This window comes from Anser anser (assembly GCF_964211835.1).
Source record: "Anser anser genome assembly, chromosome: 16".
NCBI classification, from domain to species: domain Eukaryota; kingdom Metazoa; phylum Chordata; class Aves; order Anseriformes; family Anatidae; genus Anser; species Anser anser.
In genome coordinates, this window is record NC_139737.1 from 11422017 (window position 1) to 11449565 (window position 27549).

The window sequence follows — 27549 nt, forward strand, 5'->3', positions numbered from 1 at the left end:
CCCATTTTTCACCTCCCTGTTTTCATTTGCGTTAATCTAGGCAGGACTCCTGCCCGCCTTCCTGATGTCCGCAGTGTGGGGCAGCGCTGCTTTTCCCCTGGAACAAGCTGACCCGCAGCAGCAGCACAGCTTTTCCACTTCCCCTGGGCGAAGGTGAACCGCCCTGCACCACCGCCACCAGCAGCGCTCAGGGACCAGCAGTCCCTACAAAAGCGCCGTGGGCCCTGGCGGGGACAGGGCATGTCCCCCCTGCGCCACGCAGCCCATGTGCGGAGCGATGCGTTGGCTGCCCCACGGCGGGCAGAGCACTACAGAAATAGCTGCTGTGTCCCAGGGATGAGTCACGGTGCAGCTGAAGGGCTTCCCTGCTTCTATTTCGGCTTGCTGCAGAAAGAGCTGATCGCCCGTGTAGGAGTTCTCGTTTCTGACAAGCACGCACGGGGGACTGGGCGAGCGTGGCTGTGCCACCTGGAGCGGGGAGTTGGGCACGGTGGGAGGGAGCCCGGCTCCCAGCCCCATTTGGAGCCCGACTCCCAGCCCCGCTTGGAGCCCGACGTCCCCCTGCAGGTGGGGCAGCCACGGAGCAGGGCTCTCTGCCTCGCTTTGCGTTCCGTACTCCACCTTCCAAAAAGCACTTGCGTTTCTTTGGAAAACAAGCAAAGCAGGGAGGTGAAACAGCACCATTTATTCACGAGACACCGGCACGTGGGTGCTTCGTCGGTTCGTGCCCGGCCGTGTGCCTGTGCCCCACTGTGCTTGGGCGGCGCTGCCGCTGCAGGGCCAGCACCGAGGCCGTGTCCTCCTTCCCTCCTGGAGGCTTTTGGATGTTCAGCCATGGCTTGTTTTGGAAAGGAGGCATTTTGGGAAGGAGAGCTGGGCGGAATCCTCTTCCCTTGCATGCACCCAGAGAAGCCGTGAGACTAAAACTCTCCGTGAGGCATCCTTGTGCTGGCCTCGTGCTCTGCTCGCAGCCGTTTCCCCCTGGGGAAGGGGGGAGCCAGCCAGCTCCACGTGCTGTGGCTCCGTCACGTTGGGCTGGGAAGCACCTCGGTTCTGAAAGCCGGGTTACGAGAAGCCAAGCTTAGCGAAACTGGCGGGGCTCCAGAGAGCCTCGTGAAGGGAGGAGCTGTGCAGATGGAGCCTGCCGGGCTGTGGTTCTGCATCCAGACAAAGCCCCGTTTTGTAAATAAAATCCTGGGATGTGGGATTGGGGAGGAGTGGGAAGAAGGGCGGCTGCAGGGGTCACCTGGGCCAGCCGTGGACACCAAGGGGCCCTTGGCACCACTGGGGGGCAACTGGGTCCAGCTAGGACCACACTGGGCTGACTGGAAACACGCTGGGGTCTTGCTGGGCTGACTGGGATCATACTGGGTTAACTGGGATTGCACTGGAGCTGACTGGGACCACATTGGGGTCACGCTGGGCTGACTGGGATCACGCTGGGGTCATTCCGGGCTGACTGGGATCACACTGGGGCTGACTGGGACCACACTGGGGACGCACTGTAGCTGCATTGGCACCACACCGGGGTGACTGGCACCACGCTGGGGCTGCACTGGGCTGACTGGGACCGCACTGGGGCTGCATTGGCACCACACTGAGGCTGACTGGGATCACACTGGGCCGACTGGAGCCGCGCCGCCCCACGCAGGACCCCAGCGGGGCCCCCCCCGCCTGCCGCCGACACCGCGGCGACCACCGCGGCCCTCCCTGCGCCGCCCCGCCCCGCCCCTCTCCGCCAATGACGAGCGGGGCCCCGCGCTGCCAATCACCGGGCTGGGCCAACCGGAGCGCCGCGGGGGCGGGCCCGGGACGCAAAGTTGCCGGGCGGCTGCGGAGCCGCTCAGGGGCAGCGCGAGGCTCCCGCGGCCCCTCGCGGTTCCCCCCCCCTCCCCCCGTCACGGCCGTACCTCACGGCGGCCCCGCACGGCCCCGCACCGCCGCCGCCCGCCCGCGATGGCGTGCGCCCAGCTGCTGGCGATGTGCCTGCTGCCGGCCAAGCCCGGCGCCGCGCCGCGCGGGGAGCCGCTCCCCATCTTCCACGACGTGAGTAACGGGGCCCGCTCGGGCCAGGGGGCCGCCCCCGGGGGGGGGCAGCAGCCGCCCCTCTCTGCGTGCTGGGGCTCCGGGGGGGGGCAGCGCCGCGTTCCGCAGGCTGGATGTGGCCCTGCGGCACCCGGGGGGGGGGCTCGCAGGGCCCCGGGCAATGCCGGCGGGCGGCTCGCAGCCCCCGCTATGGGCACGGCCTCCGCTACCGGCACCTCCAAGAGCCCCCAGAAATGTGAACCTGCTTCTTCTGCCCTCCCCCAAAGCCGTGGAGGTGGTGCTGGGGGGTCCGCGGCTCTCCGGGCACCGCCGGGACCTGGTGGCACCCAGCAGGGACTGGGCTGCGGGCAGGGCAGGCAGCAGAGCAGGGGGCTGAAAGCAGCACCAGGGGGTTCCCCTCTGGTGCACGTGGCGGAGAGAGCTCCTGGGCAGCCTGGGTGCTTCTGCTGTGATGAAGATTCAGAGGAAAAGGTGATAGAGGAGGCGGGGAGGGACAGAGGGGGCCAGATGAGAGGGAGAAAAGCAGGCTCTCCCTGCCTGGACGTGTCAGGTTGTGCCAGGCCAGCTCTAATGAGCCAGGTCACCTCTCCTGGTCAGCACTCCGGCATTCGCCACTGCTGGGAACTGCTTACATCCTGGGGAGGTGAGGAGGAGGAGGGCTCTGCCTGCGATGCTTCGGTGTGGGCGCTGTGTGAGCCGCAGCGCTGCCGTTGCAGTTCTTTCTCTGCAGACATCTGAAGCCTCTGGGACGTTTGGCCCCCAGACCGGACCTCAGGGCTTGCTTGTTTTCCTCCCTGCATAACCAGAGACTGAGCAAAGCTGCCTGGGCAGCCAGCCGTGCCCCCGGGGCGGCTGTCCCCTCCCCGCAGCCAGCCCGGCCCTGGCTGAGTGTCCGGGAGCTGGGGTTGCCTCCAGTCCTGCGTGCAGGGATAAGCCCTGTGATATCCTTCCTTCCCAGGGCTGGGGGGCTTCGTAAATGTTGGTTCGGTGCTTCCTCCGTCGTTCTCAGCCTGTCTGCTGTCACAGGCTCTGAGTGGGGTGCGGCTGCTTGGGCACAGGGACGAAGGGACAGGGATGTAGGGTCAGGGACGTCTCTCTCTCAGGCTCGCAGCAGCGTTCCTGCGTTTCCGGAGCTGCCAGCTGTCCTGAATGCAGGTGAGGGTTGAGGCAGGGCTCCCTGGCAGCTGACACAGACCTGTTCCCACTCCTAGGCTGAGTCCCCCTCACCGTCCCCAGCATCACCCGGCCTCAGGGGACACGGGGCAGGCGTTGCCGCCTCTCGCAGGGCTCTTGTGGCTCTGCTTCCCTGCTGAGCTGAACTCGACGCAGCTCTCGTGCGTGCATTGGCAGGGCTTTTCTAACATGCTGCTGGGGCAGAGGTTCCCATGTGTGGTTGAGCTCAGCTGTCTTTGCTGAGATTTACACCGAACCCGGGACAAAACCACCCCAGGTTAGCGACCCACAGCCTTCCCAGCCCCATGGCGTCCCCCCAGAATTGTGCCTTCCCTTCTAGCCCGCAGGCAGACTGTGCTGGCTCAGGCCATCCTGGGAGCAGGGGGCGTTTGGCCTCCCTTGAGTCGCATTTGGTAGTGCCTGGGTGCCACTGCGGCGTCTGGGGGTGCAGGTGGATGAGCTAGCTGAGCACAGTGACCGTAGGAGGTGCAGCCCCGAGCGCCCCAGTGGGAGCAGATGCACAAGCAGACCCTTTAGCCTGGAGAAACCTTTGCTTTAAAACCCGGAGAAATCCCCAGCGTGTGGGAACTGCAGGTTTCTGTACTTCGTTCTGGCGAGGAAGCTCCGGAGTGCGGCGTGGGAGCCCTGATGGGCGTCCACAGAGCTCCCTGCTCTCTTTTCACGCAGGAAGGCAGCCTGGCCCCGCTGGGGGCCAGCACCCCGCAGGTACGTTACCTAACGCTGGGCAGCTCAGGGCAGCGCCTCCAGGGGAGCTCGCTTTGCTCAGATGAGCATCCTCCGAGGCATCCCTGCCTCTGCTTTTGGCCACGGGGACGGACCAGAGAGTTCCCTGCTGGGACCAGCATTGGAAAAGCCTCTGCCCGGTCGCAAGGGAGCAGCATCTTTGGGAGCAAGGTTCTGGTTTCAGCTGTCTTTGCCTCTGAGCTGCTATCACGAGCACCTCAGTGGCCGTGCACGCAGGGCTGACCGCGGGCTGCCCCCTCAAACAGTGCAGCAAAAGCATCAGCGGGGAGCAGGGGGCGCAGGGGCAGCTCAGCAGGGATGGGGCCTCCTGTAGCCAGGAGCAGAGCTGGGCTGGGCTGGTTTTATCAGCGGCTTCTACTTTGCAGCTGCTCAGAAAAGAACATAGCACAGTCTGCCTTCCCCCTTTCCTGCCTTTTTTTTTTTTTTTTAATTCCTGATCTTTCTTCAGACCTGAAAGAGATGGTTAAAAAGAAAGTTGTTACACAACTTGCTGTTGTCAGCTCTGTTAGGATGTGCTAGCCAAAGCCTGTACTGTGCTGTCTGCGAGATGTTCCCAGGCTGCAGAAACCGTGCTGTTCCTCCCTGGGATCAGCCGAGACCTGCAGATAGCTGTTGGTGAGCGGGGAGAGAGGAAGGAACGAGAAGCCCCAGCTTTCTCCTGGGCCACAGGCAGGAGCGTTGGGTCGGGACGTGTCACTGGAGCGGCTCTCAAACTGTGTCCTGGGGCAGAATTCGTTACAGATGAATGAATGAATGATTAATTGCGCTGGAGGGGGTTCACATGTCCAGGTGTCCCAGGCAGGAGGGTTGCGGGGGGTGGTTACGCCGCTCGGGACAAGAGCTGCCCGTCAGTGCAGAGGGCTGAAGTGTCAGCGGTGACGCTCAAAGCGTTTCCGTTACGGAGTGTTTTTTACTCAATGTTCTTTCATTTAAAGGATCTGAAAAATTAAACACCTTCCATCACTAGTCTGTAGCAAAGCTGCAGTGATGCCCTTTCTACTTTGTCCCCCTCCGTTCTCTAAAAGATGCTCTGTGCAAGTGCAGGCAGCAGCGGGTGTGCCGGGAGCTTTGTGCGGCGGAGGGGAGGGATGGTTTTCATCATTTGCAAAGGGAAATTTCCCACATTTGCAAAGGGAAGTTTCCCACAGACCGGCGTGTGCAGCGCTGTCCTTCCCAGCCCCGGTAACGTGGGCTCCTGCGCGGCTCCCGCGGGGCCCGGAGGTCTCCCCGCGGTGGCTGGGGCGGGCTGGCAGCTGTTGAGCCGCACCGCTCTTCCTGCCCCTCTCTCAACCCTGTCGTGTTTTCCCTTTCAGATTTTCCGGCGAGCCGACAAGAACGGTGAGTGCTTTGTTCTGCCGCCGCCTCCCCCTCGCAGCCTGGCTCCGGGCGAAGCGGCGGCCCTTCCCCGCCGAGAGGCTCGCTGCAAGAGCAAAGGACGAGGGCAGGCAGCTCCCTGCCTGGAAGACAAACGCCTTTCTGCGTTGCCTGATGGTGAAGACGCCGGCCAGGGGCTGGGAGGAGGCTCCCCAGCCTCACCGCCTGCGTGTCACTGCGGGCAGAGCCTCCTGGTGCTGGTGTTTGCCCAGCCGAGGTCTCATCGCCTGCGCTGCTGGCTGCTCAGTGGGGACGAGCAGCGGGAGGGAGGGCAGAGCAGGCTGTGCAGCACGGCTGGCCAGGCTCCGTCAGGCTTTTTCTCCACCCCTTGCAGGACTGGCTCAGTCTCTGCCCCCTGTTTGGGTGGCCCTGTTCCTGGGTCCTGCCGGAGTCCCTGGTGTCTGAGGTTCGGCTCTGTAGGCCGGGATTATATTCGGCACCTGGAAACCAATAAGTCCGACGTCACAAGTCATTTCTCTGAGCCTTCCTCCCACCTGGGCTCTTCTCTTTCCTGGCAGATTGCAGATGCCAGGAGCCACTTTTATTGCAGATCAAAATGCAGCTTGGGAGCTGAAGTTCTCCACACACAGGAAAGGGGAAGCTCATGAGTCAACCGAGAGATTTTCTTTCCCTTAAAGACCTGATACCATCCTCGCTGTACTGTGTATAATAGCTCCGTGCTGGGGAGAGCTAAATGGAAAGCCTGCCTGGAAAGTCATTGAAGTACAGAGCGTCTGAATGCGTTTCTGAAAATGCTACTAAGGGGTCTTTTGGAAGGGTTGGAGTGGCTGAAATGCCCGCCCGGCAGCACTAGCGCTGCTTGCCAGCCTTCCTAGGTGTTTGGTGGGGATGCTCTGGCTGGTGGGACATGCTTTCAATGAGATCTCTGCTCTAATTATTATGCACAACACGCCCAACCATCCCACGCTGCTGGTAAAGAGGCTGCTGGGAGGGTTGCTGGGGCTTGCACGCTTCTTTCTGCAGATATATAATTACTCTTCCCTTTTGTTTAAATGCAGATGATGGGAAACTGTCATTTGAGGAGTTCAAGAACTATTTCGCTGATGGGATCCTGAGCTCGGAGGAGCTGTGGGAGTTGTTCAGTGGCATTGACAGGCGTCATTCAGAGTAAGTAGCATGGTGGCGCAGAGGAGAGGAGATGAAGGAGGATATAAAACTGCTTGACTGTAGATGGAGGACGTTTGGAGGCGGGTGCAATAAATAGTCAGGGTGAGATAAACCTACCTCTTGTAACACGCAGATGTTAAAACCCATTAAACACCGGGTACAAGTATTGCTGATGAGAGAAGCCAGACATTTTGAGAACAGGCGTTATCAGATTTACTTTAGCGCTGTAAAAGCAAGCATCCATTTAAAATCACATTATGTTGGTTTGAAAAATGTATTCCAGAAATACACGGCTCTACAGAGCAGGTTGTGTATCTGCAGGAGGAGCATGTGGTGGTGTGAGGACGATGAGCAGACAGCTATCTTGGCGATTGCTGACACAGGGAACTCGTTTTCACTTATGTAAGAACTTCTTTCCACCAGAAATGGGCCTTAGGAGTGTCAGTGTAACTGTGAATTTAGGCCAGCTTCTTTAAAAACAGAAAATAATTGCGCTTAGCTCTCGGTTGCTGTAGATTGGGGCTGCCCAGAGAAATCTGGTGGGCCTTCTAGAGAAATCTGCTGGGCTTGGCTGGTTTTGTCCCAGTCTTTCAGAGATCAGCATGGCCTCGCTGGGGACCCTCTGCCCTGCCTGCTGCTGAAAGCGAGTGTGTTTTGGCGCTGGGAGAAGCCGGCCTTTGGTTGATTGTGTGTCTGGGAGCTGGCTGTTAAAGCTGACGGGTGCTGCTGTAGGAGGAAGCGTCTGCAGTTCCCTTGGGTCTCAGGCTCAGCTCTGGCTCGTGCCCATCCCTGGCGCCCCAGGGAGCTGCTGCGTGTGTCGGGTGCCCTTGGGGCAGTACGGAGCGGTTTGCCTGCAGGGGAGGCGTTCCGGGGGACAGCCTGCGGGAGCTTGGTGCCGCTGGCAGCAAATCCTGAGCAGTCCGTGGCTGCGCGTCCCCGAGTCATCCGCCCTGAGCTGGGTGCACTGGGGGGGCTGACTCCGTCCGGGTGTCCCCTGAGGAGATCCTGCGCCATTTGTGACGGGGTATCTTCCTCTGGCGGCTGCTTGCTGCTGGGCGTGCAGTCGGTTGGGCTCGCTGGACGCAGGCAGCAGGAGGTGACCTGCCAACACCTCCTCATCCTGGGGATCCCAGGGGTTTAGCGGAGAGCCGTCGCCTCTCTGCGCGAGCGCTCTTTCCGTCGAGCTGCAGTTTGGGGTGACTTTGGAGTCGTCACCAAGGCGATACCACTGGAAAGCAGACTGTGCAGAGCAGGGGCTTTACCGGAGTGCCAAACATCTCCTGGTTCACCGTCCGGTTCCTCCGCCCGTCCTGAGCGACAGAACGGGGCTGCCAGAAGGCACGCGGGTGGCACCACGGAGCCTCGCTAGCGACACCGCAGCCCGCGGCAGCTCTGCCCAACCTCAGCCCTTCTGCCTGGGGTTGGGCAGGGCGCCGAGACACCCTCCCGGCTGGCCGGGGTGCGCGGCGGCAGGGGCCAGGCCAGCCCCGAGCTGCCCCGCAGGCCCTGTGCCCCCGTGCCCCCCAGCAGCACGCCCTCTCCCAGCGCCGCGCGTGGCCCCGGCTGCGGCGGTGCTCCCTGCGAGTCGTCGCCCGTAATGACGGCGCGGTAGCCATGACAACGTGGCAGCGTTGAGCTGGTGACATCTATTATCGGGGCATGACCACTGTGGTTTTGATCCCTTTTTGTTGTGAAGAACAGAAGGGACCTCGCAGACGGAGCTGGTTTCCAAATCTGTGTGTTCTGTAACTTCAGGGACGCGTAGGAGGCCCCCAGCCCCACGAGGATGCCCTTGTTTCTGCGAGAGCACACTGGAAGGCCCAGCCACGAGGCCGTTTCAGGGACGCTCCCTGTTTCTGTCCCAGGCCGGTACGTGACCCACACGCACGTAGGGAATGGTGTGAGCAGGTGAGAGAGGGATGGATTTGGGGTTGTGGCTGCCGGGAGCTGTGCACGATCACTCCAACCTGACCCCCAGCTGGTGGAGGAGGAGGGGGTGGCATGTCCCGGAGCAGGAGCCTGGTTCTCTTACTACCTGGTGAGAGGCGTCTTGTCCCCTGCAGACGTGTTTCTCAGAGTGCTGTCATCCTGACCTGGAGCTGCGTGCCTGCCGGGCTCAGGGACTTCAGGACAGGCTTGTCCCCAGGGAGATACTGCCCAGAGGCTGCCGCTTGCTCTGGGGTGCCGTGTCTCCCCTGGGCCACCTCCACTGGCTGGCGTGGCACACAGCATGGCCCGCCAGGAGTCGGCGTCGGCTTTCGCTTGGTGCTGCTCCAGGCGGGGTTTGGCCTTGTGCTGACCCGGGGCATTCGCTGTCACACACGTGGCACAGAAACCCTGCCCGGGGCAGGCAAGCAGGCTTGGCTCCGGGCAGCCTCGGGATGCGTTAGGTGTCACTGAGCTTGCCAAAGACTTCAGTTCAGGGATGTAACGGGTTGTGCTCTGTGTTTGTATAAAGACAGGACCAAAAAGCACACACCGGGCTGTGTGCAGAGCCACTTGTCCACTGCACAGCACGGGCGACAGAAATCGGGCAGCGTTCGGTGTGCTGGGCCAACGAAAGCTTCCTGTGGCTCTGCATCTGGAGCTGGGCTTTCTGTCATCCGTGTTCGGGGTGTTTAGGGAGAGCTTCCCCTTCGTGCAGACTCTTGGCTCCTAAGGGCTGTGCTCGTACCCCGGCTGTCTGCTCGGCAGAGCTGCTGGGGAACCTTCCTCCAGGGCTGCCTGCTTGCTCTGTGCTTGCAGGGACTCGGTATTTTGGAGAACTGGGTGAAACTTGCCACTGGGTCCTAGAGTTACTGCTTAAGGACACCAAGAGATACCCAAGACCGTGGTTCTGTGGGCCACGTTTCTTTACACTCACGCTCTGTTCCTCGCCTCTCCGAACAATTTGCTGTCCCAAGGAGGTGGTGAGGTTTCCCCTGGAGTGAATGGTGTTGCTGGGCACCTGAGCCAGCACCGTGCCTGCCTGCGCTGCTGGCTGCTGCTGGCTCAGTGGGGAGGACAGAAGCAGGGGATCCTGTCCCTCACGTCAGGTTTGCCCTGCCCTTGAGTCGGTTGAGGTACTGTAGAGCCCCCGGTGTGGTGGTTGTCCACACCACTGCTTGTGCAGGGGCTGTGAGCTTGGGAAAGGACTCCAGGAGAGCCAAGCAGTACTGGGCCAGGGCTCTTCTCTCCCAGTATCTTTCTGCCACCAGTGTCCGCAGAAGGTGCTTAACAAGACCATCTAGAAGCACCTTCACCCTTACAGCTTCCAGTGGTCACTGGTTTGGAACCTCCTTGACAAGACTGCCAGCTCCCGTAGTCCTCTGCTCCACAAATCTGTCTGATTTTGTTCTGAAACCATTTAGACTTTCAGCTTCAACCACACAGGCTGAAAGTGAGTTCCGCTGTTGAGCTGTGTAGCATAAACTGATCTTCCTTCGGTGTGTTTTAATGCTGGTGTCTGCCAACCGTGGGTGATATTCTGCAGGTCGTTACGAGAGGCGTTGCGAGGTGGTCAGTGAAGCCTTCTCCCTGCAGATGCTGTGATTGCTTTGGGCTTTATGGAAGGAAAAAAATGTTTCATTACTGAGGAGAGCACATTCAAACACAGTCTGCTTGTGTCTGAAATCAAAGGCTCAAAGAGCAGTGGTGGGAAGAGACCTTCGGAAGGCTCTAGGTCAACCTGCTGCCGGTGTGCTGCTTAAACGTGAGTTCAGCACAACCATGGTCAGCCCTGCAAACACACCCAGTGTTCTCCTTTCATGCCCCGGAGCTTTGCTGGTGATGGGAAAGCTTCAGCACTAATCCAGTGGCTGGATTTGGCCGTGAGGGTGCTGTGTTCAGCAGGTCTGGGTTGAAAAGATTGTTTTCTTGTCGGTGCCAGCCTGACCGAAGGAGACACAGCAACAGAGATTTTTACACCCAGACGTTATCCGTGTCTGAGTAATGGAGTGCTGCCCAGACACATCCTGACTCTCTTTCATCACTGCGAGACTGCATCTGCTCCTCTGGCTCACAAAGCTGACATCTGTGAAGATTAATATTTTAGAGGTCTCATACATTATTTGTTCTATATCCAGAGAGGCCGTAGCACCACGCTTTCCTTCCCTCTCCTCTGTCCTTCCCGTCAGGTCGTGCTCCACCTCCTGTTTGTTCTGGCACTGGGGCAGGGCGCTGGCAGCCCCTGTGTTTAGCCACCTCCGTAAGGTTCGGTTCTATTTTGAGCCGGTGGAATAAAACCTGAGGTGTAGCCCGGCATATCTTCGGTGGTTTGGGTGGTGGGAACAGTAAAGCTCGTCAGAATGTCCCCTGTAAAATCTTTGAATCCAAAATGTTTGACTGATTTTGTTTGAAGATTTTTGCATTTCCCCATGACACTTCTTTTTCCTACATTTCTCAAAATTATTCCGTAAATTATTCCGTTTTGGCTTTAAATATCTCCTTATTTTAATTCTTTGACATTTAAAAGATGATGTTCCGCGTTGAAACCAAATGCAACGTCTCGTTGTAATTGGGTCCAACAGCTAGGTTCGCGGTTGTGTTTCGCTTGTCAGAAAGCACAGTGCCGAATCTGGCACTGGAGCAGAACAGAGAGCTACATCTCCCGGGGAAAAGGCATTTTCATCCACCAGAACTTCTGGGAGAGAAAAGACAAACCTTTTTAGAAGGGGTGAAAAAGCTTCACTGCTGCAGAAGGGTCTTGGGAGAACCAACGTGCGGCTTGCTGCTGGGGCCGGGGGGCTGCTCGCAGCCTCCCCGGGCCTCGCTGCGGCAGCCCCCAGCCCGGGCTCCTTTGTCCTCTCCCAGGCGCTGGAGGGGCAGCGTCGCAGAGACCCAGCTCCGAAGGCGGCTGCACTGAGCTCCGAGGTGTGCGTGCTGGGTGCTCGCTGCTCGGGCCGTGAACTGCTGCAGTCTGCCCCGGGAGGCGTCGCGTAGTCCCCGTGGACCTTTCTGTCCTGCATCTGTTGGGAAGGTTTAGAAAAATGAGGTTCGGAAACTCCTCCTTCGGGTGAGAGGTAGCGGTCAGATCGGAGCGACAGGAGGTTGGGTACAGACCGCTGGGAGCCTGAGGCTCTGATCTTGAGCCACGAGTGAAAGATTTTGGATTTCGGTAGATGCACTGACCTTATGCTTTTAAAAACAAACAGACAAAAAAACAATCTCGGAGGAAATAACCTCAGTCCTTTGGTGCTGTGGAAGAATGGTTGTGTAAACTTTCCTCCTGTCTTTGGTCAGATCCTCAGTGTCCCAGCATCAGCCGGTCTTTCAGCTCTGGAGAGCAACCGCCCCGCTTAAGAGTGCGGTGTGAGGGTTTGGGAACCAGGCCTGTGATCACAGCAGAGGTTTCCAACCTGAACGTTAAATGATAAAAAAAATAAAAAATAATCCCATCTGCTTTGCTGAAGCTGATTGATGTTTTCTTGCATAAATTCCAGGCGCATTCTGACAAAATCCTAACAACATAATGATGACAAGATCCTCCATCATCAGTTCAAGCTTAATTACAGTTAATCAGAGGGTTGAGCACAGTCAAAATACAGCTATGTGGAACTGTGGAGCGTCTCAGGATAAGTGCTTTGGAGACAGAGGGTGCCTCTCTGCAGTGACAGAGGGGATGTCAGAGGGAGGGGCAGAGGGAAGCCTCTTGCACCCTTGCAGCCCTGCAAAGGGGTCAGGATTTGGCCCGCAGGATCTCTGTGTTAGCTTCTCCTGCTTTCAGGTATGAGAGAGCTTCTGGTAGCACAAGAACGATGCTGTCGGTACCGATGGTTTCTTGCTGCACTCTGTTCTCCTGACGGAGCCACGTTGTGCCCCGGGAGCTGATGTGTCGGTGCCGACGTGGGAAGAGCCGGGTGTGATTCTGCAGTTGTGTAAGGCAGGGGCGGGGGGGTGCAGGACCTGGGAAGAGGCTGGCTGGGGAAGGGAGCGGGTCTGCTGCTGCAGGAGGCTGGGTTTGCCACAGGGTCTTGGTGATGGGTTCGGAGTTTGCTTGTTCCATGTTTTAGTTTTTAATTAGTTACCGTTCGCTTTAAGTAGCAAAAAGAGAAGATACAAAGAGGTACCAGCAATCTGTGGCCTCTCCTTCCAAGCCGCAGAGTGGGTGCTGACGGCAGCTTTCTGACACGCAGGCACCTGCTTGCTAGAGCCCAGTTTGGGGTCTGGGCAGTGGTCTCAGCTGGCGGCCCCTTCTCACTCCTGCTGAAAGTTTTCCCAGCTCCAGGTTCTTGCCGGGGACAGATGCAGATGCCAGGGTAATGTATGTGCTAGGTATGTGACTGCATTTTGCTAACTTGGGTCGACATCTCTGCTTTTGCGAACTTCACCTATTTCTTGGACGGGGACCAGCGGCTGCAGTTATTCCTCTGGGGCACGGGTCTCATAAAAGCCACGCCACGGGGGCTGCGGTGCCTGCCAAGTCTCTTGTGCCACTGCAGCAGCAGGGCACTTCAGTGGCTCTGCAGGCTCCAGGCAGCTTTCAGGATTATGTGGAACAAATTAAGAAGGAGCAAGAGGGTTTTTGCAATTTAAATTTATGCTTCAAACCCCAGTCATCCTTGCGGAGCTGTGGTTGGATGCATGGAGCTGCTTAGAGATGGGATCAGCAAAGTTTGACAGAGTGGAATTGGCAGATGAAGGGGCGTTGGTTTCGTTGATTATCAGGATAGTTTCTCAAGGGAAATACTATTTTTTATTCTCATCAAAAACTGTCTGCGGTGCCAGGACAGTGCACCAGATCCCCGCCTTAATCAGCTCCTACAGCAGGTGTTTGAAGTGGAGGAGCCAAATCACACCCTAAAACTGTCTCCCTTGCCTAACCAGGGGCCTGATGCAATGAACTCAGTGCAGGGGGCTGCATCCCGCTGCCAGGGGGCTGTGGTGACCCCTCACGTGGAAAGGGATTTGGGTTTGCTTCTCAGGTGAACCTGCTTTAACACAACTAACTTCAGTTTCATGCCACCCGGTAATTCCCCTCCCAGCACCCCGAATTTGGGGTCTCCAGCAAATTGTAAGTGGGGAGCATCCTCCCGACTCAGTTCCCTCCCCTGGGGCACTCGCTCACCGCCAGTCCCAGCGTTTCGCTGCCCACCCTGGCCTCTGGGGGCTGTGCAAGCTCTGGGGTCCTTCGGGCTCGGGTGCCAGCCCAGGGCAGCCAGGGACGTGGGGACTTTGCCAAGCGGCTGCCCTGCACCTGAGCCTGCAGCCTGCTCGTAGGCATGGGGCAGGCTTTGTGACGGGCTGGGAGACAGCGGCGCTGTGCAGCCCGCTGAGCTCTGCAGGCGTCGCTGGTCCCAGCGGACAGCTCTGCTTGCAGTAGAAGTGGTGATGAGGTGGTGTTAGCCCTGTAAGGAGTGGGGAAAGCTAAAATATGAGATCTCAGATCAAAAATGAGAGGCTTCGTGCGTGGCCTAGCCCAGCAGGATTTGCGTGTTTTCCTAATTTGAAGCACTACGTGTTGTTAAACCACGGAGTGGGAGCTCAGCAGGAAGGCGGACCCAGAAACCATCCGTGGCAGCGCTCACACGAGCAGTGGTGCCGCGTCCTTGTGCTTGGAGCCCAGCAAGCTGCAGGCATCTCCAGTTCCTCTGCGTGTGCTTAAACGTTTAAAAATCTCTTTCATGCTGTCTTCCACTTTCCCAATCAGAAATAGAAATAGCTGCAGACACTTAGGGGATTTTGAGACAGCAGAATTTCTGGAGAGGAGGCTGATGTGAGCGAATGCCGTCCTGGGGCATTTTCCCTGGAGGCTGCGCAGGTGATGCGAGGCATCGCAAGCAGCCCTGCCTCAAACCTCTGGTTCTGCCCACAATCCTCTCCCGACAGCCGGTAGGTATTTCTCGATGCTTCCTACTCCCTCTCCACCCCAGCTGTGCCTTTATTAGCAAGAGGAAGGAGCTCAGCCCTCTTTGCCTGCAGTGCTTGCTAGCTCTGCAGTCGGGAGGCAAGGGCTGGCCTCGCAGAGCTGCAGGCGCGGGGTGGCGAGGCTGGGGGCTGCTGGGGCTGTTCTGCCACGACCCTGTTTGCGCTAACGGGGCGGCCTCCCTGCCTACCTGGACGTACGCTGGCTTTTCCATGGGATTCCTGCCTTGTCTGGCACCTGGCATCAAGGAGGCTCAGGGATCCGACGAGCTTTTTGGTATGTGTGTTTGGTTTTTTCTTTACCATCCGCTTGCTGTCTGCGGGTAGTGTGTAGCTCCAAGCCTTGCAGGATGCCAGCCTTGGTTCTGGCTGCCTCAGAGGGACAGGAGGGTGAAGCCCCTCTGGTTTTTTGAACCCAGAACAGACTTCATCATAGGAACAACCCCTCCCTTGGACTATTTGCAGCTGTGAAACTTCCCCTGCCCCCGGAGGGCTGAAGGCAGCTCCAGGGCCCCTTGGCAGCAGCTGCACCAGGGGCACGTGGGGCAGAGAGGCCAGGAGAGGGCCTGCTGCCATGCGGAGAGGCCGGGGCTGAGACGTGAGGGGGATGTCCTCGCTGAGCACTTTGTGACCTGGGGGGAAAAGAGGTGCTGCGGAAGCAGCTCCTGGGTCTCATCAGGTCCGGGACCCAGAAATGGGGCTGGTTCCCCAGCCCAGGGGTGCGGGGCAGTGCCTGCCTCCTCCAGCCCCCTTCCCCGCTCCACCCTGCTCCCACAGGCGTTTTCTCAGCGTGCTGCAGCTCCATCTTCCTGCTGCTGGACGGGAGATGGGGAAGGAGCAGCCCTCCTTCAGCCCTTGAGGCAGAGGTGATGCCCTACGCCCCTTCCTGGTGCTGAGCGCAGCTCCTGAACTTGTGTGGCTTTTTATCTTTCTAATACAGCTTTTAAAAATGCACTGGGGGGCTCCAGGCAAGCCTTCGAGACCCTGCTCACCACAACTCTTTCCCCCAGACCAGCCCCGCCATCTAACTAGAGTGTTTTTTTCTTGCAGCAACGTGGACACGGAGAAGCTGTGTGGTAAGTCGGCCGACCTTCCTGCTCGGGGTGGGCTTTGTCTCCTGCGGGTCTGCGGCGGGGTTTGTGCCCACCTGGGCAGGGCAGGGCAGGGCTGGGTGGCTCAGGGGCGCTGACCCTGCGTGTGAATCCCTCCGGGAGGGTGTCCCGGGGCGTCTGTGCTTTCCTCCAGGGAGGAGAGGTTTTGTCACGGGAGGAGGAGAGGGCTCTCCGCCTGCTGCCAGGCAGGAGGTGCGACCCCTGGGAGAGGGACGGGAACGCCCCAAGCAGTGCTGGGGGCCTCTGGTACAGGGGAGGCTGGGAAGGAGCTGCTCTGGGAGCTCACTGTGCTCTTCTCTCCCACTTCAGATTATTTCTCAGCGTATCTTGGAGAGTACAGGAACGTGCTGTCTGCACTGGAAACGCTCAACTCTGCTGTCCTGGCAGCCATGGACAAAACCAAGCTGGTAAGGACGGGGCAGGAGGGTGGGGGGGCAGGTGGGGGGTAACAGAGCTGCGGTGAGCTCAGCTCCTTGTTTAGTGCCATCCTTGGGCTTCAGGGGCCACAACCGTGGTGCCTCCCAGGTGCGCCGGGCTGCCTGCTGCGAAGAGGTGTGACATGGGTGGGCTACGCGCGGGTCAGTCCTGCTGCAGGCGGCTTGAGCTCATCGCAGCCTGTGCGCGTGCCCGCGGGGGCAGGAGTCGCTGCAGGGACAGGGCTGCTTTGGGAGAGTGCCAAACGGTCAGAAGGGGAGAAATGGTGAAATTCACTGACTGCCGGCTTCGTGCTGTGCCCGTCCCTGCTGCAAATGCCTTCCCTCTTCCTGCAGCTCGCGCCGATGGGAGGCAGATCTGAGGCTGCTAATTAGGCCGAGCAGCGTCCTGCCTTGCGAGCCTTCCTGCCTGCACACTGCAGGGCGGGGGCTGTGGCACCCAGCGCTGCAGCTGGCATACAGCTGTGGGAAATGCTGCAAGGGACCCCCGTGGGTACCAGCATCTTGTTCGCATCTGGAGCGTATGAAATGGTTCAGCTTTGTGTCTGGGTCTCGCTCTGTTCTGCGACCGTGGGAAGGGCTGGCCCTTCCTTCCCCTTCCATCTGACTGATGCTCAGTGTGAGGCGGACGGACGGCACGTGCCTGCGGGAGCAGGACCACGAGCGGGACCTCGCGCTGATCGCTCCTCCTGGAGCAGCAGGGCTCTTGGGGCTGAAGCGTGAGGTGGGTGTGCCCGAGCTGCTCTTCTCTGCTTGGCAGAGGTGGGAGAGGGAGCAGCGGCTCTGAGCAACGCTCCACGTGCCCCCGTCTCCGCAGGCAGCTGAAGGAGGGATACGGAGGTTGCAGCCCCAGCCCTGCCTCACCTGCAGCTTTGGCAGGTTCCCCCTTCGGGCCGCGCTGGGCCAAAAGGCCGTTAGTGAGGCTCTGGCGGGCAGCAGGTGACACGCCGTGCTGGCCCAGCGCTGCTGCGGGCGGCAGAGCCAGCGTGTCCCTGCCCAGCAGGGCGGCCGCAGCTCTCTGCTGGCTCTTCGTGACTTCGTTAAGAAGCGCCTCAGTTCCAGGCAGGGTGAGTGAAGCACCCACAGCTCGAGTTGCCCTGAACTTCACGGGAGGAAGTTTGGCCCAAAATTTTCCATGTACCTGCCATGAGCTGTGTTTTTCTGGGGGAGTTACGGCAAGGCTGAGTCGACCATCGCAAGGAAGGTGAATAGGGAAAACGGGCAGCTACCTGCTGAGCAGAGAAGCAGAGGAGGGCCGGTCCTGCTGCTGGCTCTGCCGAGCAGCCCTCAGTGGTGTTTACATCTCTGTAAAGTCACCCGGGATCTTGCCCCCTGAACCTCCCTCCGGCCGTATCCAGCCTCAGCAGCGTCTCCCTGTACAAGTTTATTAAATGCGAGTCCAGAGGGAGAATGATTCATCTGGAGGGAGCCGTGCTTTATTTGAATTCTTTTCTGCCTTACTTATATATTTATTTTAATAATGAATTCATTGTATATTCATGCGTTTCTCCAAAGTACAGCACAATTACTGTCTGCTCCGCAGTATTGGCATGATGTATTCATTCATTTAGTGGTTCCTGGTGTAAACATCCCAGTGAGCTCCATTATAATTACACATCGCTCTGCAGCCGTGTTCAGCACGTACCTTGAACTAATCATTTTCTTAAATTAACTTCTCATTTTTATGTCCTGGCCCTTTCCTTGGGCTTGAGGAAAGAAAAAACAACCTGGGCTGGGTTTGTTGTTTAAGTTACAAGACCTTGGATGCAGCTGCTAGGAAATGGAGCTGGGCAGGGACTCCTGGCAAAGGGGAAGCCGGTTTCCCCTACTGAAACAGATTGATGTGGGCTTGTTTTTCCACCTGTGATGGCTCTGCCCAGAGCTAGGAAGAGGAGGACAGGGCGGGCAGGCATTTGCAGCACTGCTCTCACCCGTGGCTCAGCCCCAAGCTCCTGGGTGCCCCGGGGCAGGTGCTGACCCTCCCGGGGCGCTGCTCCCTGCACTTCCCCGCTCAGCCAGGCTCTGCACCGGGGAGGAGGCAGGAGAAGGGCGATGCTATGGCTCTGTAGCCGTGGCTTGTGCTGGAGCTGTGGGAGATCTGTCGCTGCTGGAGGCTGGCAGAGATAAAATGCTACTTTCTTACCTGCTGTGACCTGGATGCATACCCATGTTTGTATTTCCAGGTGGGGATTGGTCTTGTGCTATTCTGGGATTATAGGGTTGGATGGGAAGGTTTTAGCCAAAGCTCACACCTCTCAGAGCCAGAGGAGAGGGCAGAGGACAGAGGTTTCCCATCTTACGTGTCTGCCTGCCATCTCTGTTACTTCAGACGTCCCTAACGCCCCTGGGGCTGAGGACCAAGAGCTCCGGTTTGGCAGAGGAGCAGCCCACCTGAATGAAACCTCACCCTGGGGGTTCTGCTGGAGGTACAGCCGCACTGCGTGCTGCGCAGACTGGAAGGGGTCTGCCCACTGGCGTGGCCCTCTCCATAAAGCCCTGCTTACAGAGCAGGGCTGCGGGATCAAGAGAAGATAACTTTCATTCCCTGTCTGGTTTTCCCCAGGCTGTATTTAAGAGAGCTTCCTGTGATGCCCAAGGAGGCAGTGACACCCGTACCAGCTAGAGGAAGAAGGGCATCTCGAATGTGCCCCGGGTCTCACCAGTTAAACCGTGGCGTCTCTTGGTTAGGGCACCATCTGTCTCCAGCAGCTCCGAACTTCTGCTGCCCGAGGATTGCTCTCCCCTGCACCCTCCGGGCACTTATTCCGCAGCTGTAGAAGGTCTCATGTACATACGAACCCACTTTACAAGATGAAAACCAAACAGAGCATGAGATGCTTTGTTAGCAGAAGGAAAGCATGCCTCACGGGAGCTGGGCTTGGCGCGCTCAGACAGCGCTAGGACAGTGCTGCAGCGGGGTGAGGCAGGGAAACACGGAAACCAGAGCTCAGGGGGAGAACGCTGAGGCCGTGCTGGGAGCCGTGGTTTGGAGCGGTGCCACTGGAAGTCCTTTCAGTGTCCGGGATTCCCACCTCTCTGCATGCCACCGCTGTCGCTGCGGGCCAGGAGACCTGGCGTGGCTCAGCGGCGTTGCTCAGGGAGGGCTCGCTGCCCTCTGCCAGGCTGCTTGGTCCCATGCTCGCAGCACACCTTGTCGCAGCGCTCCCCAGCAGCCTGCGGAGCATGGGAAGTGGAAGCCACATTCATCCTCACTGCCTCCGAGACTGCAGTTCCTGTAGGAAGCAGTGTTTGTGTGGGCAGCAAACCTGCACCTCGCTTCTTGTGAGTCCACAGTTGGCAGAACAAAAGCAAATTGTCAGTGGCTTGTGCCCGTTCGTCACCGCTGAAAATGTGGTAAAGGAAGATGCCTCTTCAAGAAGAAGTGCCTTTTTTTTTTTTTGCCAAATTCCATCATTTCCTTATGTATTTTTAAAATATAACTGCTGATAGCTATGCTAAATATGCTAAATATACCTTATTCTGTGGCTACACTTTGTGGTTACAGTGTAGTAGTTTCAGAGCAAGGAGCAGACTATGGAAATACCTCGGGCAGCAGCCTGATATTTCTCTCAGGAACCCATGTGCTAGAATCTTCTCATTCTCTAGCTTGCCATCGCTGCACACTAAGCTATAAATACCTCTCCAAGTCAGATGCTCTTACGTCTCCATTGGCAGGAATTGTGTGTTCACCTATTCCGTTCTGTGAACATCATCATAGGAAACTAATAAAACCTCTCAAAGCACAACTGCAGCAGCTCTTGGCAGCTTTGGGATTTTCAGTTGGGTCAACAGAGCAGAAATACCACTCTGCAACCAAAAAACTTCTCTTGTGTCTGCCGAGTTATTTACAGCTTTCCAGGAGCCTTTGCTGTGAGCAAAAAATGCTGCACCTTCTCTCTGGTGCGTTCCCTGGGGCGTGCTGTGTTGGGCTGAGCAAGGCGCGGGAGGGGGCTGGCTCGTCGGGTGCAATGCCCGCCTGAAACACTGGCACGTCCCCGTGGGACCCAACTTGCAGGGGTCAGCGTGGGCTGGAGCCTCCAGAAACATCTGGCAGGAGCCTGAGCTCTCTGAGCTCGCGTGCAGCTGGGGGCGAGCTTGTAAGGGCAGCCCAGGCCTGTCAGAGCGCTAGGCACCCAGCGCGGGATCTCCCAGAAGTGCCCTGGAGGTGTTGCCAGCTTCCCAGCGCCGTTCCGGGCAGGGGGAATCGCTTCCCCCGAGCCAGGCCAGGCAGCAGAGGTTTCTCTTTTGCAGAGCTGCATGAGGAACAAGTCTCCTTCAGGCTGGTGTGTGCGCTTTGGGAGCAGGCACCCCGGGCAGTGTGCCAGCCCCTGCCTGCGGGGAGACGCTGGGGTAGGAGCAGCCGCCTGCAAAGGGCTCTTCCTGCAGGGAGAGGGGCAGGGGGGTCAAATTCAGACCTATTCCATCCTGGAAACAAAATGGACTGTGCCCAGGGATGAGTGATGCCCCCCAGCGCAGAGCGAGGGTGAGGATGCTGGGGGGAGCAGGGGGGGCTCAGCGGCAGGAGGCACAGAGGGGCAGAGCTGGGGCTCTGCTTCCCAAGGCCACGTCGCGTCAGCTGCTCCTCTGCCGTCCTCTCACTGTGGCAGAAAAATGAGATTTATTTTAAAAAGACGGATGGAAATCTATGCGCAGCACAGGCGCTGCGGTGAGAGCTGCCTGCTCGCCTGGGCGGGGGGCTGGATGGGGAGCAGCGGTGGCTGTCGGCGCTCTGCAGACGAGCGTCCTCTCCGCTTCCAAGGCCGGGAGCTGGCGTTCCTGAACGCTGTAGCCCTGCGAGGATGCACCTTCAAATGGAGCGGTTTCCAGCTTCGGGTTGGATGGCTGCCACGTTTGGGTAACTAAGGCAGTGACTTCATTTCTCCCACGTAGGTGTCGAGCCTGTCCTCTGGGGCGGGGGCTGCCGGCTCCGTGCCACCCCTCTCCCCCAGAGAGACTGGCTTTGAGCCCCAGCCCGAGGAGTGGGGCGTCCCCAGGTGGGGCCTGGGCCTCGCACCGCAGTTTTGGCACCGGCGTTGAGAGTTAAGTCCAAGTGCTTTTACGCAGAACTTCTGGAATTTGGGATCCTCGGTTCTTCTGCCCGTTGGAGAGAAACGGAATAGGAATTGGAAGTATTTGACCTTAATAATGCGGTCGCATCAGTGGAGGCTCTTTTGGAGAGGGGAGAGGGAGCTCGCAGTGCCTGGCGCAGGGGTGGCAGCCCGACTCCTGCGGCACCGGGGGTGGCTGTGGTCCGGTCTGCCTGGTGGTCTCCTCGAGGTAAGGGGTTGTCCCCTCCTGCTGGATGTTCCTGCAGGCCAGCCAGCTCTCCTGCATCAGGTGGAGACTCTGTCCGTGGCCTCCTACCGCCCAGCTGTGTCTCTGGGAATGCTCACACCATGCCCCGTGGCTTCTCTATCCCTTGAGAGTCTTAAATGCTGGGCACGGGGGCTGGCCTCAGGCCGCTGGCAGCACTTCCCAGCTGCTCCCCTTTGCCACCCCTGTTCCTTGTCTAACTGTGTGCTGAGCTGAGGCACCTTGCTAAAGCTGCAGCGAAAACCTGTGAGCTCTTTTGTGACGGTGCAGTGAAATCTGCCAGCTCCCCAGAGCACCAAAGCGCCTTTGTACCAAAATTACCAGCAGTGAGTTCAGTTTTCTGGTTTTCATCAGCTCACGCTCTGTACCCGGTGCCAAGCTGCTGCGGTGTCAAGGTCAGGAACCACTTCTTGGGGTAAAGTTGCTGTCGTACAGCACCGTGTAGACCTCAGCTCGTCCCTCCTGCCCCCTCGGGGCTCCTGCTGCGCTGGGTGCTGCGTGCAGGCAGGGAACTCGTTTGTTCTCCCCAGCTGCCGTGTGCCGCCCTGCACGCTCCTCTCAGGACAGATCCCGCTGCATCTTCTCACCCTGCTGCAAAGCCCCTGCCCTGCGTGCTCCTGCGAGCCCTGCTGCCGCCTGAGCGGCACCCGAACAGCTGGGGGCAGAGGAGGCTGCTCGGCCCGCCCCAAAGCCCTCCCTGCAGCCGGTGCTGTTTCTGCAAGCAGCCTTAACCCGTGGGCTCGTGCGTGTCCATCGCTGCTTCCCCCCGGGCTGTGGGTCAGGCAGAGCGGGGTGGCAGCCTGCCTTCCCTGCTGGGACCTGAAAATCCGACACCTAAAAATTCGGTCGGCATCCACCCCGCTGGGGCTGGTGGAGGAGAGGCAAACCCTCATGCCTTTCCTCGAGCCCTCCCTGCGCCTGCCTGCTGGCACCGCTGCAGCCGGGAGCTGAGGACTTGTGTCCGTGTAAGGGCCGGCCCCGTCCAGGTGTGTCTCGGCTCCCTCACACAGGAGGCACCTGACGTTTCCTCCCCCCTTCCCCGCAGAGGTACGAGACCTCCTCCAAGACGGAGCAGTTCCTGACCCGCTTCCTGCTGCGGGAGACCATGCACCAGCTGCAGTCCCTGCAGGGCTCGCTCGAGTGTGCCGTGGACACCATGGAGGAGCAGGCGGGGCGGGAGAGGTAAGGGGGCGCCCGGTGGGACGCGCTGCCCCTCCAGCACCCGGCGCGGGGCCGCGGCGCGGGCAGGGCTCACGGGACCCCTGGGAGGGACAGCAGGGAGCAGGATCTGCCCTTTGCAACCTTAGCTGGCCCCGCTGAGGCGTGGCTCCAGCTGCCCTGTTGTGTTTCATTCCTTCAGGAAGGACATAAAGAAGTCGGAGACCTCCGTGGGCCTGAGGTCGGGGAGGCGATGTGGGCGCAGAGGGCAGAAGAACCTCTGTCTGTCCCCGACGGACCCCTACTCCGGGATGCTGACCACAGGTACCACAGCCCGGCCATCCCCGGGTCTGTGTGGTCGGGGCGTCTGCCCCTGCCCCGCTGCAGCCCAGGCTGGGTGCGAGGGCAGCGACACGGGGCAGCGGGGTCTTGTCTGCAGCGGGGTCAGGACCGGTGTACCCAGGAACAACAGCCCTGACCGTGGCAGGATTTCCTGCGTCTCCTGGGCAGCGGGAGGAGTTTCAGGAGAAAATAAGTTTCTTGGTTCCAGAGTTTAGAAGCTTTTGCGGTTTTCTGAGTTTGCAGCAAGCCCTCTGCCTTCCCCTGCACAGGCATTTGTGTCGAAGCTGACAGCCAGTGGGTGGCCCAGATCGCCAGGCTCCAGCAGCTCATCGAGAAACTGGAGTGCAAGGTGCGTGGCGGCAGGGAGGGGCTGGGGGCTGCCCCCCGCCTCGATGCCCCTCAGGTCAGCACGAGGACCCCTCCCTGGGGCAGCGGCCCTGGTGTGAACGTCTCTGGGGCCATGCCCACCTCACACCGAGCTGTGCTGGGCTGTGGGTGCCCCTCGTGTTGCTTTATTACAAGATCCCTACAGTAACGATGGTTTTGTGAAATGCAGAGCCCACGCTTGGAGCCCCTGAAGGAGGAAGCAGCGTGCAAAGGAAGAGATGAGGTGAGTCCTGGCCCCACCTGTCTGTGCAGTAACTGGTGTGCACGCGGATTGCCTCCTGCACACCTCTCTGCTCCGGGACGCGCCGCCTGCGTTAGCTGCTGCCTTTGCTCTGGGTGGGCTCCTTGCCCGAGGCACACGTGGCTTCTTCGGGGGCCGTGGGTGTTCACGAGCAGTCCGAGGAAGGCAGCCCCCTGCTCGGGAGTGCCCAGACCTCCCGGCTTCTCTCCAAGCCCCTGCCGGCCGCGCTCAGCCGCAGCAGAAAGGCCCCAGGAGCCCCTCTGGGCTGGCAGGGGACACGGGGACGTGCGGCAGTCCCAGAGCAGGGCCCTGTCCCCAGGTGGAGCACGAACCCCTGGCTTTGCGGGCGCAGTCTCTGCTGTAACGGGGATGTGCCCAGCTCGGAAGAGGACAGTTTATGATGTTGGCTCTGTCCCCGGCGTGGTGGCGCCCGCCCCGTGCTTGTCACTGCCCAGTGCTGCAGCAGGGTGGGAGGAGGGCAGGCAAGGGGACGACTGTGCCTGCGGTGCCCCCCTCCTGACCGCCTGTCCCCCGCAGCACATCCTGGTGGCCAAGAGGCAGATCTCGGTGGCGAAGAGCGGCGTTGAGGAGTTCCGCCAGGCGTTCAGGTCCTACACCGAGGTCACCGCCGGGCAGAGCAGCTGCCTGCAGTAAGTGGGGCAGGGGCAGGGCTTGCCCAGAAACGGGGGGCCCCGTCCCTGGGGCCTGTAACGCTGCACCCCGAGGGGCAGAAGGGCTCTTTGTCGAGCAGGGTGTCCCTGCTCGGGTGGGGATGCGGCACCAAGCAGCACAGACACCTGCACGTGGGGCTCGCCCAGCCTCACAGCACTCCTGGGCTGCAGGGAGGTGCCGTTACGCGGGGGGGGCTCCCCAGGACGGCAGGGTTATAAGGACAGACCAGGGGAGAGGGGCCCCTGGCTTCGCTTCTCCCCTGTGTCAGCCCAATTCCCTGGGGAATGAGCCCCGCCGCCCCTCATCCCCCCCCCATCACAGCGGCACAGGGGTGGGCTGGGCAAGGAGGGGGGGGGTTCACACCGACAGTAACGGAGGCGGTGTGCACGTGCTAGGGGGTGCAGCATTGCTCCAGCACTGAAGGACTCGAGAGGAAGGGGGAGAAGTCAGGGGAGAGCTCACGGCACAGCATTGCCTTATTTAAAACGTGTGCAATGCTGGCGGGGAGCATCCGTGACCACCTAGAGCTGCCCCCCCAGCGTGAGACCGAGGCTCGGCACCACTCCGGAGCCGGGGCAGGGCTGAGGATGGAGCCCCAGGTTCGGCGTCGTGGCGCAGCTCTGCCGGATGCCCCCGGAGATCGCGCAGCTGCGCTTGGAGAGGCTCTCTCCTTCTCCCACGGGAGGCTTCAAGGAGGGAAATGTTCGTACTGTTCCCATTTAAAGTGTCATCTTTCAGCTCCGCAGCTCCAACCATACAAAATTGCAATTTCAGGACAAACAAAAGGAAGATCCTTGTTTTGACGTGTGGCAGAGAGAATGATATTTTTTCTTTGGAACTGACGGGCTCGTCTGTCGTGAGAGCTGCCCGTGTGACAGCCGGGCTCCCCGGGTGGGCAGAGCGGGGCTGAGGCGTGGGGGCACTGGGCTCTGCTTCACGCCAGGGAGCCGCGAGGCACAGCGCGGCGCCGCGGTCCCGTGTGTGGGGACGCAGCCCCCAGTTTAAGAGCTGTAAAGCTCCTGGCTGCAGGAGCCGATTTGGGGGAAGGGTCCCCTGGAGCAGCCAGCAGTTGCAGCTGTGCCCAGAGGTCGCTGCTGCCCCTCGGGATCCCGGTGTGGGGCTGGCGTGCGGATCTGCGCCCCTCGCTCCCAGGCGTCCCCAGCTCAGGGTTGCTCCTGTCCCCGCAGCGTGTCTGCCTGCAAGCTGACGGACGAGGCCTGCTTCATCCTCTACGAATTCTGGCAGGACGTGACTTCGTGGAGGAGGTTGGAGGCTTTCCTTTTGCGTGGTGCTGGTGGTGGGTTGGGGTGCTCTTAGACGCGCTGGGGGGGTGGCTGAAAGGGCTCCCTTGGGACTCCGCAGTGGACCCCGCTCGCCCCCTTCGTGCACAGCCTGTGCTGCTGCTTGCACTGCCCTGCCTGGCACGCTCGTCCTGGTGCCCCAGGGGCATTTGCAGTGGAGGGGGATGAAAGCCCAGGCAGGGGTGTGGGGAGCGGGGCAGAAGCGGACGGCCTTGTGCCGGGGCACAAAGCCTCTCCTACAACTGAGGGGCACGAGCGAGCCCAGCCCCCGGGGCTGGAGCAGGGCGGCCTCCTCGCCCCGTGCTGCCCTGACGCTGCACGCTGCCTTACAGCCACCTGCAGTCCAGCTACAGCAAGACTTTCCAGCGCGCCATCATCAGCTTGCTGGAGTCCCCGGAGCTGCTGACCACCATGCTCTTCCCAGGTGAGCGGGGCGCGAGGTGCCGGCCGTGCTGCGCTGCTGCCCTGAGGGCGAGCAGGTGCCCCGTCTCACTGCGGGGCAGAAAATCGGCTTGGGGGTCACTTACATCGTGTTTTCTAGCATGTTCTCTGGCCTGGATAGCCAAGCAGCTGGGAGCGTTTCCCAGATGGCAGATACGCTGAGTCCCACTGATAGCAGCCTGAGCCCTGGCTCGAGCACGCTTCACGCCTCATTTTTCTTCCCCAGATCCCTGAAACCCCTCTGCGAAGCGCCGGCCCTCCTGGGCCGCTCACAGTGGCTGTGTCCCAGCTTCATTTTTAAGGTTGAGTGGTGCAGAGGCAAGGGAGAGGCCCAGTCCGGGAAGATGCGTGTTCCCTGTGGTAGCAGCAGAAATCTGACCAAGAAGTAAGGAACGGGGGGAGTGCAGAGAGAGACAAGAGCAGATCGAGCTCCAGCTTGGGGTCTCTGTTGGGTTTACTGTCACCACCTGTGGAGGTGGTACTGGTGCTTCAGCGCCCAGTGCCTACAGAGAAGCATCAGTTCTTGCTGAGCGGGGCAGAGCCCTGGTCTCCATCACCCACAGCTTACACAAAGCTCCCCCTATGCTGCCCTCCTGCCTGCCGCTGCTCCCTCACCCCTCCCCTGTATCTCTCCCCAGCATCCTGGTGGATCATGAACAACAACTGACCCCGGCGAACAGCAGCTCCCAGGACGCAGCTGGCACGCAGAAGGACGCAGAGCCCCCTGCACAGCCACCGCCTTCGCTAGCGTTTGTCACCGCCGCCTCCCTGCCCTGTGTCCGGTGCAGCGTGCTCCCCTCCTGCAGTCTGGGGGCTGCCCGCCCCTCAGCTCTGGCAGTTTTACCCTTTTGCTCGTTTCGCGTGATTTATTTATTCCTCTTCCTCCTGGTGCCGAGGACAGCGTGCAGGGATGGGCTGGGGGACACGGCACGGCAAGGGTGGCTCTGCCCCGCTGTCACATCCCTGTCCCTGACCCCTCAGAGCCACCCCTGGGTGAGCAGTGGTTTTGTCCAGGGAGCTGGGCTGGCTCGTGCTGTGAATAGTGTTTTATAGGAGAGAAAAAAAGGGTTCAGCAAAGGCAAGCAGAGTGTGTTTCTGGACAGGAGTGCCAGCCGCAGCCTGCACAGCCGGTGCTGGGGTTTGGGGCAGCCTGTGTGCGTGCTCCCACCCCACGTCCCAAGGGCTGCGTGCCCCAAGGCATGGCCGTGCCCCAGGCACCCCACAACCGGGGTGATGGGAGCGGGTGAGGGTGGCGCCGGGGCTGCAGCGTGCTGCCTGCGGGGCCGCCACCTCCCCTCCGCCTGCCTCCCCTTCGTCCCGCAGCTGAGTGACCCTAACCCAGAACTGGCACCACGGGAGGTGCCGACACGCAGCGGCTGTAGCTGTTCAGCTGAATGCCCAGCAGGGCGGCTCGGGGCGTGCAAGGAGCCAGGAGAGCCCCTCGGCCTGGAGCAGCACAAAGCCCACCCCGTCCTCGCCTTGCAGAGCCAGGAGGACGTGAGCTGCCGTGCGTGGTGTGGAACAAGTGACACCGAGGGCACAGGGGGCTGGGCATTGCTGTCACGGACCTGTGCGGTGCCCAAGCCGGACACGCAGCGCTGTACTTGTGCCACCCTGCCCAGCTACACGCGGGTACCTGCCCCCCGTGCTCCCCAGCCCCCCTCTTTTCCCGCCCCCCGAGGGATGCTGCAACCCAGCAGCACCCCCAGAGATGCGGCGAAACGTGCATTTGACCGGTTCTCCCCCATCCCCAGTTGCAGTTATTAAAACGCACTCACCCTGTGGCTGAAGGGGCAGTGGGGCGCAGCTCTCGCGTCGGG

At 60.1% G+C, this 27549-nt stretch overlaps 1 protein-coding gene across 1 annotated transcript; it reads left to right on the forward strand.

Moving 5' to 3' along the window:
- The first annotated feature begins 1797 nt into the window (after nucleotides 1–1797).
- On the forward strand, nucleotides 1798–26811 carry NECAB3 (N-terminal EF-hand calcium binding protein 3). Its single transcript, XM_083800983.1, has 13 exons — nucleotides 1798–2046; nucleotides 5298–5322; nucleotides 6378–6486; nucleotides 15379–15404; nucleotides 15750–15847; nucleotides 22233–22369; nucleotides 22548–22669; nucleotides 22957–23036; nucleotides 23244–23297; nucleotides 23853–23965; nucleotides 25175–25252; nucleotides 25621–25712; nucleotides 26368–26811. The coding sequence occupies exons 1-13, from the start codon at nucleotides 1957–1959 to the stop codon at nucleotides 26394–26396; spliced, it is 1053 nt and encodes a 350-aa protein (XP_083657109.1). The 5' UTR covers nucleotides 1798–1956; the 3' UTR covers nucleotides 26397–26811.
- Nucleotides 26812–27549: the final 738 nt, after the last annotated feature.